This window comes from Oncorhynchus mykiss, chromosome 2, assembly GCF_013265735.2.
Source record: "Oncorhynchus mykiss isolate Arlee chromosome 2, USDA_OmykA_1.1, whole genome shotgun sequence".
Lineage (NCBI taxonomy): Eukaryota > Metazoa > Chordata > Actinopteri > Salmoniformes > Salmonidae > Oncorhynchus > Oncorhynchus mykiss.
Window position 1 is genome coordinate 35,599,708 of NC_048566.1, and position 14,170 is coordinate 35,613,877.

Sequence of the window (14,170 nt, forward strand, 5' to 3'; positions counted from 1 at the left end):
CGCGCTAAGGCTAGGGATTCCCCTGGTGTCGTTAGACCAACCTTTCCCCGTGCACGCCTTAGATAGCCGACCATTAGGGTCAAATCAAATCAAATCAAATTTTATTTGTCACATACACATGGTTAGCAGATGTTAATGTGAGTGTAGCGAAATGCTTGTGCTTCTAGTTCCGACAATGCAGTAATAACCAACACGTAATCTAGCTAACAATTCCAAAACTACTACCTTATAGACACAAGTGTAAGGGGATAAAGAATATGTACATAAAGATATATGAATGAGTGATGGTACAGAGCGGCATAGGCAAGATACAGTAGATGGTATTGAGTACAGTATATACATATGAGATGAGTATGTAAACAAAGTGGCATAGTTAAAGTGGCTAGTGATACATGTATTACATAAAGATGCAGTAGATGATATAGAGTACAGTATATATGTATACATATGAGATGAATAATGTAGGGTATGTAAACATTATATTAGGTAGCATTGTTTAAAGTGGCTAGTGATATATTTTACATCATTTCCCATCAATTCCCATTATTAAAGTGGCTGTAGTTGAGTCAGTGTGTTGGCAGCAGCCACTCAATGTTAGTGGTGGCTGTTTAACAGTCTGATGGCCTTGAGATAGAAGCTGTTTTTCAGTCTCTCGGTCCCAGCTTTGTGGCACCTGTAATGACCTCGCCTTCTGGATGATAGCGGGGTGAACAGGCAGTGGCTCGGGTGGTTGTTGTCCTTGATGATCTTTATGGCCTTCCTGTGACATCGGGTGGTGTAGGTGTCCTGGAGGGCAGGTAGTTTGCCCCCCGGTGATGCGTTGTGCAGACCTCACTACCCTCTGGAGAGCCTTATGGTTGTGGGCGGAGCAGTTACCGTACCAGGCGGTGATACAGCCCGACAGGATGCTCTCGATTGTGCATCTGTAGAAGTTTGTGAGTGCTTTTGGTGACAAGCCAAATTTCTTCAGCCTCCTGAGGTTGAAGAGGCGCTGCTGCGCCTTCTTCACGATGCTGTCTGTGTGGGTGGACCAATTCAGTTTGCCGAGGAACTTAAAACTTACTACCCTCTCCACTACTGTTCCATCGATGTGGATAGGGGGGTGTTCCCTCTGCAGTTTCCTGAAGTCCACAATCATCTCCTTAGTTTTGTTGACGTTGAGTGTGAGGTTATTTTCCTGACACCACACTCCGAGGGCCCTCACCTCCTCCCTGTAGGCCGTCTCGTCGTTGTTGGTAATCAAGCCTACCACTGTTGTGTTGTCCGCAAACTTGATGATTGAGTTGGAGGCGTGCGTGGCCATGCAGTCGTGGGTGAACAGGGAGTACAGGAGAGGGCTCAGAACGCACCCTTGTGGGGCCCCAGTGTTGAGGATCAGCGGGGTGGAGATGTTGTTGCCTACCCTCACCACCTGGGGCGGCCCGTCAGGAAGTCCAGTACCCAGTTGCACAGGGCGGGGTCGAGACCCAGGGTCTCAAGCTTGATGACGAGCTTGGAGGGCACTATGGTGTTAAATGCCGAGCTGTAGTCGATGAACAGCATTCTCACATAGGTATTCCTCTTGTCCAGATGGGTTAGGGCAGTGTGCAGTGTGGTTGAGATTGCATCGTCTGTGGAGCTATTTGGGCGGTAAGCAAATTGGAGTGGGTCTAGGGTGTCAGGTAGGGTGGAGGTGATATGGTCCTTGACTAGTCTCTCAAAGCACTTCATGATGACGGAAGTGAGTGCTACGGGGCGGTAGTCGTTTAGCTCAGTTACCTTAGCTTTCTTGGGAACAGGAACAATGGTGGCCCTCTTGAAGCATGTGGGAACAACAGACTGGGATAGGGATTGATTAAATATGTCCGTAAACACACCAGCCAGCTGGTCTGCGCATGCTCTGAGGGCGCGGCTGGGGATTCCGTCTGGGCCTGCAGCCTTGCGAGGGTTAACACGTTTAAATGTTTTCCTCACGTCGGCTGCAGTGAAGGAGAGTCCGCATGTTTTGGTTACGGGCCGTGTCAGTGGCACTGCATTGTCCTCAAAGCGGGCAAAAAAGTTATTTAGTCTGCATGGGAGCAAGACATCCTGGTCCGTGACTGGGCTGGTTTTCTTTTTGTAATCCGTGATTGACTGTAGACCCTGCCACATACCTCTTGTGTCTGAGCCGTTGAATTGAGATTCTACTTTGTCTCTATACTGACGCTTAGCTTGTTTGATTGCCTTGCGGAGGGAATAGCTACACTGTTTGTATTCGGTCATGTTGCCGGTCACCTTGCCCTGATTAAAAGAAGTGGTTCGCGCTTTCAGTTTCACGCGAATGCTACCATCAATCCACGGTTTCTGGTTTGGGAATGTTTTAATCGTTGCTATGGGAACGACATCTTCAACGCACGTTCTAATGAACTCGCTCACCGAATCAGCGTATTCGTCAATGTTGTTGTTTGATGCAATACGAAACATATCCCAGTCCACGTGATGGAAGCAGTCTTGGAGTGTGGAATCAGATTGGTCAGACCAGCGTTGAACAGACCTCAGCGCGGGAGCTTCTTGTTTTAGTTTCTGTCTGTAGGCAGGGATCAATAAAATGGAGTCGTGGTCAGCTTTTCCGAAAGGAGAGCGGGGCAGGGCCTTATATGCGTCGCGGAAGTTAGAATAGCAATGATCCAAGGTTTTTCCAGCCCTGGTTGCGCAATCGATATGCTGATACAATTCAGGGAGTCTTGTTTTCAGATTAGCCTTGTTAAAATCCCCAGCTACAATGAATGCAGCCTCAGGATATATGGATTCCAGTTTGCAAAGAGTCAAATAAAGTTCGTTCAGAGCCATCGATGTGTCTGCTTGGGGGGAAATATATACGGCTGTGATTATAATCGAAGAGAATTCCCTTGGTAGATAATGCGGTCGACATTTTATTGTGAAGAATTCTAAATCAGGTGAACAGAAGGACTTGAGTTCCTGTATGTTGTTGTGACCACACCACGTCTCGTTAACCATGAAGCATACGCCCCCGCCCCTCTTCTTACCAGAAAGATGTTTGTTTCTGTCGGCGCGATGCGTGGAGAAACCAGCTGGCTGCACCGACTCCGATAGCGTCTCTCCAGTGAGCCATGTTTCCGTGCAAAGAACGTTACAGTCTCTGATGTCCCTCTGGAATGCTACCCTTGCTCGGATTTCATCAACCTTGTTGTCAAGAGACTGGACATTGGCGAGAAGTATGCTAGGGAGTGGTGCACGATGTGCCCGTTTCCGGAGTCTGACCAGAAGACCGCTTCGTTTCCCCCTTTTACGAAGTCGTTCTTTTGGGTCGCCGGCTGGGATCCATTCCGTTGTCCTGGGTGAAAGGCAGAACACAGGATCCGCTTCGCGAAAGTCATATTCTTGGTCGTACTGATGGTGAGTTGACGCTGCTCTTATATTCAGTAGTTCTTCTCGACTGTATGTAATGAAACTTAAGATGACCTGGTACCAAGGCCGTTGTGGAACGGGGAGGGGCTGTAACTTCCCTCTAGGCAGGTGTCAGGGAGCCTTGCTCTGAGCGCACACCGAGCAGGAGGAGACATAAAACCTCACGTCCTTCACCAACGTGGGCAACCAGTACCTCCCCCTAAGACTCTGCACTGTCCTCGCGATGCCAGGATGACCCGAGGAGGGTAAAGTATGGGCCCAACGAATTAACCTATCACGGACACCCCGCGGCACTTACTGAGCCCCTGCTGGACACTGAGGGGGTGCAAGCTCCAACCGTGATGCCCCCTCGATCTCCGCGTCCACCTCCCATACCACCTTGTGTGGGGCCATTTAAATTCCTGAGGAGGATAAACGAGGTGTGTTATAGGTTACAACTTCCTACTTATTATTGTATTAACTCCTAGTTTCATGTGTCTCTCCTCAGGCCGGTGGTGGCTGGTCCCCTGCAAGAGGGTGAGGTGCCTGAGGTCCCACCCTCTGGACATCGAGGGGTCCCCGGCGTACACAGTACGTGCCATTCTGGACTCGAGACGCCGGGTGAGGTGCCTACAGTACCTCATGGACTGGGAGGGGTACGGTCCGGAGGAGAGGTGCTGGGTACCGGTGGGGGACATTTTGGACCCTTCACTTCTGAGCTACTTCCTCCACCTGGATCGCCTGGCACCTCGCCCCCCAGGTCGCCCTCGAGGCCGGTGGTGGCGTGCTGCGTGAGCCGTGGGTCAGGTACTGTCACGACTCCCGCCGAAGTTGGCTCCCCTGCCTGTTCGGACAGTGCTCGGCGGTCGTCGTCACCGGCCTACTAGCCGCCACCGATCCCTTTTTCCTTTTCTGTTAGTTTAGTCTTATTAGTTGCACCTGTTCCTATTTGTGTTTTCTTGATTTTCTAGTCTAATTAAGCTTGTTAGAACCGCTCTAGTTTGTGCGGGATTATTTTATGTTCACGTTTAGTGTTGGATGTGGTTTTGTGCGCTGGACCATTTTACCCTGTGTTTTGGGTTGGTCAGTGTTTTCCACCCTTTGTTTGGGCATGACCGTTTGTGCCGGAATAAATTACCTAGTTTTCTTGAACCCTCTGCTCTCTGCACCTGACTCAAACATTCCACTCCTATTAATCCATGACAGTTACTGAAACAGAATATTGAGGTAAGAGTACACAGATATCCTGTAAAATATGTAATTCTATTGGTGGTGCATCTTACATCATAGAAAATGTGTAGTAGGAGAAATACTGATGGAAAAAAAGCAAGAGAACGTTTAGAAGGACGTTTGTACAGACAGTCCAGCAGTAGCAGAAGGGGTATCACAACCGCAAAGAAAATGGAAAATTACTTAATGTGTTTTACTGGACCTTGATGTTAGCACTTGATAGTTTGGAAAAGGTAAATTAATTCACACAGCCTTAAGATATTTGCTAAGAATAATTTACAAAGAAATCTGACTGCCCAAGACAGTTAATATTCTCCACGTTTACAAAATATCAACATTTGAGCTGCTTCATTGGGGATCCTTTTTGTATAAATCTCTTTCTATATTTAGACTGATAAGTGCGATGACTACGAGAACATTAAGAAAGCGTGTGCTTCGAAGCCCACCATCGAGCCTAACATGGACACAGAGACAGGAAGAAGTGAGGATGACGTGGAGATCAGCTACTCTGAGGTCTCGTTCAGAGCAAAGCCAGGACACCAGACAGTCTGTAGTTCTGACCCTCGCCACTGCAGGGCAAGCCACAGCAGCAGCTCAGATGAAGAAGACTACACAACCCAGTATACTGATGTTAAAATATCAGAGGAAGTTTCATTCATAGTCAAAAAAAAAGTATTAAGGTTTGTAAATATCTGTATCACACCCAGTCAAAAGTGTGGACACACCTACTCATTCAAGGGTTTTTCTTTACTATTTTTTGGAGGACAGAGGAGCCTCTTAAAGAAGAAGTTACAGGTGTGTGAGAGCCAGAAATATTGCTTGTTTGTAGGTGACCAAATACTTATTTTCCACCATAATTTGCAAATAAATTCATTAAAAATCTTACAATGTGATTTTATGGAATTTTGTTTCTCATTTTGTCTGTCATAGTTAAAGTGTACCTCTGATGAAAATTATAGGCCTCTCTCATCTTTTTAAGTGGGAGAACTTGCACAATTGGTGGCTGACCAAATACCTTTTTGCCCCACTGTATGTGGGAACTCCTTCAAGACTGTTGGAAAAGCATTCCTCATGAAGCTGGTTGAGAGAATTCCAAAAGTGTACAAAGCTGTCATCAAGGCAAAGGATGGCTACTTTGAAGAATATAAAATATATTTTCAACACTTTTTTTTTGGTTACTACATGATTCCAAATGTGTTATTTCATAGTTTTGATGTCTTCACTGATATTCAACCATGTAGAAAACAGTACACATAAAGTAAACCCCTTGAATGAGTAGGTGTGTCCAAACCTTTGACTAGTGCTTTATATCTGGATTGTTAGCAATAAAAACACATTCATGTGCCGGTCGTTGCCTTGTACTGTACTTTTAAATAATAAGTCAGTCAAGACCAAAATGGCAGGAAACAGAATTTATTGACGTCATTCAAAGTGGGTTTGAACATTGTGTGTTACATCAATGCAATATGTGCTTACTTGGCTGTCAAAATAGAAATGCTTCACTGTTTAGGAATTTCCCATATTTCAGGATGTGCTATTGTGTAGATGCTATGCAACTGACACCATGTTTTAATATTTGTTCAACATTGTAATGTACATCATTACTGTCTTCTTACTTTACATAATTACTGCTTCATGCTGAAATGACTGACTGCTTGTAACCTATATTCACCTGTATTCATTGCAAATACATTTTAAAAAAACACACAAAAAAACATTAATAACAAAAATACAACATGTTGAAGTGATTCTTAACCATCACACACAATTTGTAAGTTCATAAATACACATTTTCTGTAACACTAAGTTACATATTCATAGAAGCGGAACAACTCAGGGGAAAACAAACAAAAATATCACGCTCTTAAAAACTGTTGCGAGATTAAATGGAATTAATTGAAAATGTATGTAAGGAATGACACTAATCTATAAAAACACAGTTAAAAAGTCAGAATAAAGATAACATACACAGAGCCTAGTGAAAGTCTTTAAGTTAAAAAAAAATACATTTGATTGTTTTCCTATGGATGTACACAACTTACACAACATTTTAAAAGTGAAAGAAAAATTATAAAACATTTTCCAAATGAATAAATAAAAACGTTTAACGGAGCTGTCTTAATTACGTATGTTTTCACAACCTAGAGTAAATTCTTGGTGGAAGCACCTTTGGCAGTCATTAGGGCTGTGAATAATTTTGAATTAGATTCTAACAACTTTGCACACCTCATAGGGCAACATATACACATTGTTTTTGTCAAAACTTCTCAAGCCCAGTAAATTTGGTTGGGAGTCATTGATGGACAGCAATATTCAAACCTTGGGCTGGATTCAATCCGTATCGCTGAAATATCACAGAAGATCTACTTAAAAATGTCATTTCAGATTGAGCCGACATTTGCCGCGTTTAACGTTCATGCAGTCTCCGCGAACGCGGGAACATTGCCTTTAAATTTCAATCAAGCTTTAAGACGGATCTTCCGGAGACAGTACAGGTGCATCAAAGCTGCGACTGAGAGACTGAAAATCAGCTTCTAGATTTGATGTTCATTTGATTTGACTTCGGCGATACAGATTGAATCTGAATTGAATCCAGCAGATTTAAGTCAGGACTGAGACTGGGCCATTCAGAAACACTCAACAGCTATTGGAAAGCCATTCTTGTTTGTCTTTGAGATTAAAATGTGTATAATTGACTCGCTGAAAAATACAACTCTATCCCAGTGTTTGGAATTCAGAAGACTGGGAGGGTTTCTAACGTTTTATCTGGGCTTTGCTACTTTCATATTTATTATGATCCTGACAAACTCCCCAATCCCTGCCGGGGTCAAGCCTACCAATAACACGATGTTGCTGCCACAAACAGGAGGATAAACAACATTGCATTCACTCCACATTACTGGCCTGTATAGAAAAGTAAAAAGGAGGAAGCCTGTGTTTTTTTTTTAAACACTCCAAATCATCCATTCTGTTTGCTACAAGGCTGTTAAGTAATGCTGCAAGAAAACACAGCAAATAAATGCACTTTTTGTCCTAAATTAAAAACCACAGGCCAAATCCAGAACTACACAACACAGAGTGAAACCCACTGCATTTTCAAGTATTGTGGATTGTGCTGACATATCTGCTTTACAATCAGTGACAAGGTTTGAATATTGCTGTCCATCAATGACTCCCAAACCATATTTACTGAGCTTGAGCTATTTGGACAAAAACAATGGGTATGTGTTACCCTAAGAGTTGTGCAAAGTTCGTAGAATCTTATTCAAACTGATTCACAGCTATAATAGCGGCCAAAGGTGCTTCCACCAAGTATTATCTCTGGGGTGTGAAGACATACGCAATCAAGACATCTTTGGTTTTTATGTTCTATTCAATTGTAAATAAAACATTTTTTATAATTGTTCTTTCACTTTGAAAATGTGGAGTTGGTTGTGTAGATCAGCAGGACAAAATCTAATGTATTCCCTAATTGGATTTAATGTTAAGCCAAATCCACTCATTTGAAGGGGTGTCCACATACTTGTATATATAGAGATGAAAATCTAACTAATGAACAGACACTGTAGAATAACTGGTGTTAAAAAAAAGGTGGACATAGTGTTTCTACAGTTTGAAAGGTGACGATGATGTCTCTGCAGTGCATTATGGGTGATTTTTCACAACCTTGCACTAGCTTATCTGCACATAAGCTTTCCACCCTCTATACAGCAGCTTACTGTGCCTTTATACTCTCCTCCTCTTCCTCCTATCTAACTGAGGTTTTCCCTAATTTGTCTCAGATATGACCTGACCATGACATATGTTCCCATACCTTACCTCCTCTTCACCATTAGAGGAATCTTTCTACTCAGAAAGCAGTGTCACCTCATCCACAGTGGTTTCTGCTGTGTTGTGCTGCTCAGATTGTCCCAATGGAGCCTCTGTAGACTCCTGGACACTGAGGGCAGAATTAGTCATGCCCTGTAGCTTTGGCAGCGCAGAATCCTTTGCAACTTCTTCTTCCCCATCACTCTTGTGCCCTGCCTGAGTTTCTTCTAAGACTTTCGCTCCATGGTCTTCAGCGTGATCCCCCTGCTCCAGAGCAGGATTGGCCTCCTTCTTCCCAGCCCCTCCCTCGATACTACCTGTGGAGTGCAGACGGATCACTGCGTACTCTGCCGGTTTGGAGGCGACTCCCCTGATCTCTCCCTCCCCCTCCCCCTGCTTGGCCACCTTGGCCTGGAGTTTGGAGAAGTTCAAGTTGGCGTAGTGGAGTATGTCTGTGTCGTCAATTTCCCTGTCCACTGTCCTGTTGGGCCCGAGGGCCTCATCCAGCATGGCTTTATTGGCATAGACATTGTCCTCTTCCTGAAAGAGGGCCTGAGGGGTAAGCATCACATTAGACGGGTTTATAAGCTAACTGAGTTTTTTTTGTGTGGACTCCTATTAGCTGTAACTGCCTGGTGTCCACACAAAACACAATGCAAAACAATCATATGAGCAAATCAACCACGGGATAGGAAAGGGCTTTGTTGTTCGTTAGTTGTTTAACATGAGATCCAGACAATATGGCTGCAAAAGACTCAATTACAGTAATGAACCACTGCAGCCTAAACTGACTTGAGTTCCTCTTCATGCACACAGTTGATTTTTTGCATATTTACGTTTTTATTTCCACCAGCCAAGCTACCTCCAATCTTTCACTGCAACAACAATACCAGTGCTGAAATGTGTGCGGCATCTAGGATATGTAATATCATGCACACTCTTCGGTGAAATATGTATATCAATGCCTTCCCACATTGCTAAGACTGTGAGCACATACACATGTGCAATGTCGGAATGTCAGTGTAGTTACTTACCTCATCAGTCACTATGAACTCTGCTGTGTCCTTCTGTCTTTTGTTTGGTGATTGCCTGGATCTCCTATGCCCGAGAGCAAAACAACAGAGATGTTAAGATAATGTCGTCAAATACCAGTCCAGACAAACATTGGACCAATCTATCCAAAGGTCTTTTACATGATCGTACCTGCCCTGGCCCCTGTGTCAGTCACTTACTTGCAGATGAGAAGCAGTGGGATACATAGGAGCATCATCACTCCAGCCCCCACACCAGCCCCGATCAACAGAGAGATTAGGTGGAAACCTGCACAATCACAACATAGAGAAAACAAATGAGGTGTAAAACAAGCACCGCCATTCCTTCTTTGTATTAAATATCCTTCTTATTTGGCGATGTGAGAGCTTGGGACTATGAGGTTCTATCTGCATAAAGATGTTTCTGAGATAATTGGCTTTAAAGTTCCGAATCCTCATTGGTTTGAATGGTGTCAGACATTTTTTATCTTGTATTCTTTTGAACTGAACAACATGAATAGGGGTATTTTTACTATATACATAGAGAACATTTAACAGAACAACGCTATGTCAATAACTCAATTTTGACAAAAATAAAGATAGACCCTTATAGTTCCAAGCTCTTGTATGGTTAGTGGGACCGGGGGGACTGTTAGGAACTAATTCTGTTGTAGAGCAGGACAAACGTCTCCCATCTGTACCTTCATATGTTTCCATTGATGTTAAGTTAAATGAGAAGCTGTCAAAACCATCCATGTTGGAGCTGAGGCAGACCAGACTCGGTATTTCCTCTTCCTGTGATTGGCGGATGGTGAGGGAGCTCCTCAGCCCGGCTCGGCCCATTGGCTCCTCCCTGATGATGGTGTTAGTGGAGTGATTGACAGACTCTCCAGCCAATTGCCACACCACTGTGGGAGCAGGGTTTCCAAAGCTATCACAGAAACATCTGATCTGAGATGTAGCTGAAATCCTGATGCAGCGAGAGGTGTTCTGGATCTCTGAAGCAACTACCCCGAACAGACAGGGAGGACACAACTATTGTTAATAGTTCATTCACATTAATGAGTGATTGTGATTCATAATCAGTAGAATAAATACTGTACAGTACATACATGTCACATCGATATTGATGGCCTCAGAGTTCTGCAGTCCATGGACATTCTGAGCCTCACAGTAGTACTGTTCATTTGAAAGCCTGGTTACATTGAAGATGTTGAGGTTCTCTTCAGACCCTACAATGTCCTTCTCCCATCCCTCAACTCTGTACCAGGTGTAGTTATTCACTGCTGGGTTGGCATTGCTGCTGCAGGTCAGAGCCACAGAGCTGCCCTCTGCTACTGAGCTAGAGGGACTGACTGACACTGAGGTGTTCTTGGGGGGATCTGGAAGAAAACAGTGTATTATACACTTCTCAACAGTGGTGTTAGTCTGCCTATCCATACTTCCCATGCTACATGTCTGTAATTCTATACAATAAAGCCAGCTGTGAGCCAGATTCAGTTGCCATACCTAAGCCAGATCCTTTCCACAATAAGGGCCAAACTTGGGCTGGCATATACTGTAGATGTGGCCCAGTTACTACTTTGAATTACACCAGAAGTGGGCCGTATCCAACTTGATAGGCTAGGTCTAGCTTTTCATGGCAATGATCTGGCTAAGTTATGGCAATCAAACCTGGCCCACTTCTGGACCGTAATTCCAAGTGTTTACAAGGCCACATAAACACGCTGGAGGATTGTAAATGGAGGCTGGATTTGGGCAATAATAATTTTGCTTTCTAGGTTTGTCTTCGGAAACCCTTCATTTGAGATAAAACACAAATCTTGACTAGATTGCCAATGGCAATACAGAACAAACAGCCATGCATAAACATATTCACACTGCCATACAAACTCAACAACAGGCTTCAGTGATGGAGGTCCATTGACACACACACACACACACACACACACACACACACACACACACACACACACACAGACACACACACACACAGTAAAGATTCATGGTTGTCACGCAACAGGACAATGGCTCACTGTCATTGGACCAGACAGTCTGGACACTGGCGTGAACCCATGACCCAGACGTTGGCTACACACCAGGTGTGGCTGGTCACAGCAGCTGGATGTGTGCCTCAACACAGAGTCATATTCAACCAGTTATCAATAGACAGTTTTTAGCATCTTGGTAACACAGCATCTTGGTAACACTTTACAATAAGGTTATGGATTAGAATCAACTATATTAGTGAAAGGTTCTAGATGTACCATTTCAAAATGATGGCTTAAATATGACATGTTCCTTTACCATTAGTAAATGATTACCAAATGCATTGACACAATTTAACGATACATTAGTTGATGCCAAATAATGTAGCCTTATGGTAGCGTCTTGATGCTTCTATGTTTCTGGCCCTACACTAGGAGCTATACTGTATTATACCATGGGATGGAAATTAAGCTAGCACACTAACCCGTGACTAGTACTTTTCAGACCGGGCTACTAGAAAATGTGCCCGACTAGCCCGCCAGCTACTGACATTTTGTCTTTTCAAATATTGCGTGGCAAATATTTTGGACCCAGGCTAGTAAAAATTGCAGTCTACTATCCTGGCTGGCCAGTGCCCCAAATCCTTCAATTACATCCCTTATCATACCACTGCAAAAGTATAATGTATATAACTTACATTGAATATCCAGCTGAACAACTGTGGCTTTTTCCGCACCAAGGGCATGCAGTGCTTCACAGCAGTACTCCCCACTATCACTTGCTTTACTGTCTAAGGTGAAGCTCTCTCCAGATCCTAAAGTGACAGCCTCAGTCCCATTGACTCTGTACCAGGTGTAGTTTTTCACTGCTGGGTTGGAATTGCTGTTGCAGGTCAGAGTCACAGAGCTGCCCTCTACCACTGAACCAGAGGGACTGACTGACACTGAGGTGTTCTTGGGAGGGTCTGGGGGAAAGAAACAATAGATATTGTATGTCAAGAGTCAATTTAGTGTGTGTTATGATACTGTCCATAGTTGAAAATATTGTTCATATTTGGTTTCATTGTGTACATACACATTCCATCTAGTTGAAGGACAGATGAGTTCTCGGCTCCATGGTCATTGATGGTTTCACAGTAGAAATAACTGTCATCTGCTGGTACCTGGACAGTTAGCATTCTGCTAGCCCCCACTGTTGAAACCTGTTCTCCAATAACTCTGTACCAGGTGTAGCTCCCCACTGCTGGGTTGGCATTGCTGCTGCAGGTCAGAGTCACAGAGCTGCCCTCTAACACTGAACCAGAGGGACTGACTGATACTGAGGTGTTCTTGGGAGAGTCTGAGGGAGAGTGCACAGAAAGTTGTCAAATTCTATAGAAATAAACCACTTACCATACATGAATCAAACTGACCATGCATGAATCAACTTACAAAGAACAGTGACTGTCAGATACGTTTTGGATGATTTATCACTCTTGCCAGCTTGTCGTTTGTACAGCGCAGTGCAGGAGATCTTCTCCCCATGGTGGACATGTGAAGCGGTAAAGTTCAGGAGAGAAGTTATGACTCGATTCGGAGTCTCCTGCAAATCCTCCACACTGTCACTCAGTGTGGGGGTCCATGTCAGAGTTGGAGGGAGTGAGGGACAGGGGGCTGCGGCAGAGCAGACCAAACTCACTGAGGCCCCCTCCATCACATCCACTGTTGCTGGACTTAGAGTGGGTTTGGATGGATACTCTGAGGGATAAATAAAAAAATAAAAAAACATATTACATGAACAGTGCATTAAATACAGCAAGTTCAAACCTGCAACTTAAGTGAACACAACACAAGACAGAAATAGCATATTCTAATGATACTCTACCTTTAACATCAATTGTGACACGTCCTGGAAAATTATATTTCAGAGCATTGTCACATTCAAGTCTGAAACAAAAGTAGTCATTGAAATAAGATGTGAAGTCATTCAGGATTGTGGTGCATTCCTTCTGCTGCAAGTTCCCAGTTAGATTCCCTTGAATGGTGTTTAAGCCTGTTCCTGTGAGACTAGAATCAAACACGTGTACTCTTCTCCACCCTTTCCTCCATATTCCTTTACATGAAGCTGTGAGGGACGACTCATATCCAGATCCCAGTGTAAATGAGCAGGGAATGGCCACACAAGATCCACTGAGAGCCTCTATATTCTGAGGCATCAGAGCTGCAAAGTCTAGGCACAGAACACCTGAAATACACACAACAAACGTATTAGACTGGGGTGTTAGGTTCTTTTCAACTAAAATAATATGTGGGCTAGTTATTTAGCGATGTGCAGAATAATCTGGCTAGTATTTTGGGGGGATGTAGCAATGCTAGTAGACATGGATTGTATTAACTATAGCTTTAAAAACCAAGTGCAAATGTTTTTATCTCAATTTGACATTATTTCTGGCTAACAATAAAGCAACTTACTGTAATAGTTTTTTAAAAATGTTTAAAAAAAATGTATTTCTCAAGCAATAATTTTGCTAGGACTGTCTTGGAGTTGGGAAGGGAACAAAATTGTGCATTAACCACAGTGTGGATCAATCCACCTGAGCAGAGAATGGATATGTAACCTTAAAACGAAGTTATTGGCAGACAGGTTTGTTATCTTTGTTATTGGTCTATTAACTTGACCCCCCCTGGTGATGTCACCAGCGAAGCCAAAACTCCACCCACGCAAAACCTGCTGTTTAGAAGGTCCTGTATTTCAACCAGCAACTA

The 14,170-nt window shown here is 43.7% G+C and overlaps 2 protein-coding genes across 2 annotated transcripts; both read right to left on the bottom strand.

The window, feature by feature from the left end:
* Positions 1–7,833: 7,833 nt before the first annotated feature.
* On the bottom strand, positions 7,834–9,722 carry LOC118939553. Its single transcript, XM_036947128.1, has 3 exons — positions 9,639–9,722; positions 9,441–9,504; positions 7,834–8,958 (listed from the first exon to the last, which is right to left on the bottom strand). The coding sequence occupies exons 1-3, from the start codon at positions 9,674–9,676 to the stop codon at positions 8,443–8,445; spliced, it is 618 nt and encodes a 205-aa protein (XP_036803023.1). The 5' UTR covers positions 9,677–9,722; the 3' UTR covers positions 7,834–8,442.
* A 199-nt stretch (positions 9,723–9,921) lies between these two features.
* On the bottom strand, positions 9,922–11,090 carry LOC110534863 (myelin-associated glycoprotein-like). Its single transcript, XM_021619801.2, has 3 exons — positions 10,550–11,090; positions 10,139–10,444; positions 9,922–9,941 (listed from the first exon to the last, which is right to left on the bottom strand). Exons 1-3 carry the CDS (start codon positions 10,884–10,886, stop codon positions 9,922–9,924), a joined length of 663 nt encoding a protein of 220 aa, XP_021475476.1. The 5' UTR covers positions 10,887–11,090.
* Between the last annotated feature and the right edge of the window lie 3,080 nt (positions 11,091–14,170).

Bases quoted from the DNA above. Each gene is read 5' to 3' on its own strand.
- LOC118939553 (XM_036947128.1), bottom strand. From the start codon at position 9,676: ATGATGCTCCTATGTATCCCACTGCTTCTCATCTGCAA. The intron at 9,505-9,638 runs GTAAGTGACTGA...TCTCGGGCATAG, and splicing joins CCACTGCTTCTCATCTGCAA to GAGATCCAGGCAATCACCAA. The intron at 8,959-9,440 runs GTAAGTAACTAC...CTTACCCCTCAG, and splicing joins AGTTCATAGTGACTGATGAG to GCCCTCTTTCAGGAAGAGGA.
- LOC110534863 (XM_021619801.2), bottom strand. From the start codon at position 10,886: ATGGGAAGTATGGATAGGCAGACTAACACCACTGTTGAGAAGTGTATA. The intron at 10,445-10,549 runs GTATGTACTGTA...TGTTCGGGGTAG, and splicing joins CATCAATATCGATGTGACAT to TTGCTTCAGAGATCCAGAAC. The intron at 9,942-10,138 runs GTACAGATGGGA...CATGTTGTTCAG, and splicing joins ATCAATGGAAACATATGAAG to TTCAAAAGAATACAAGATAA.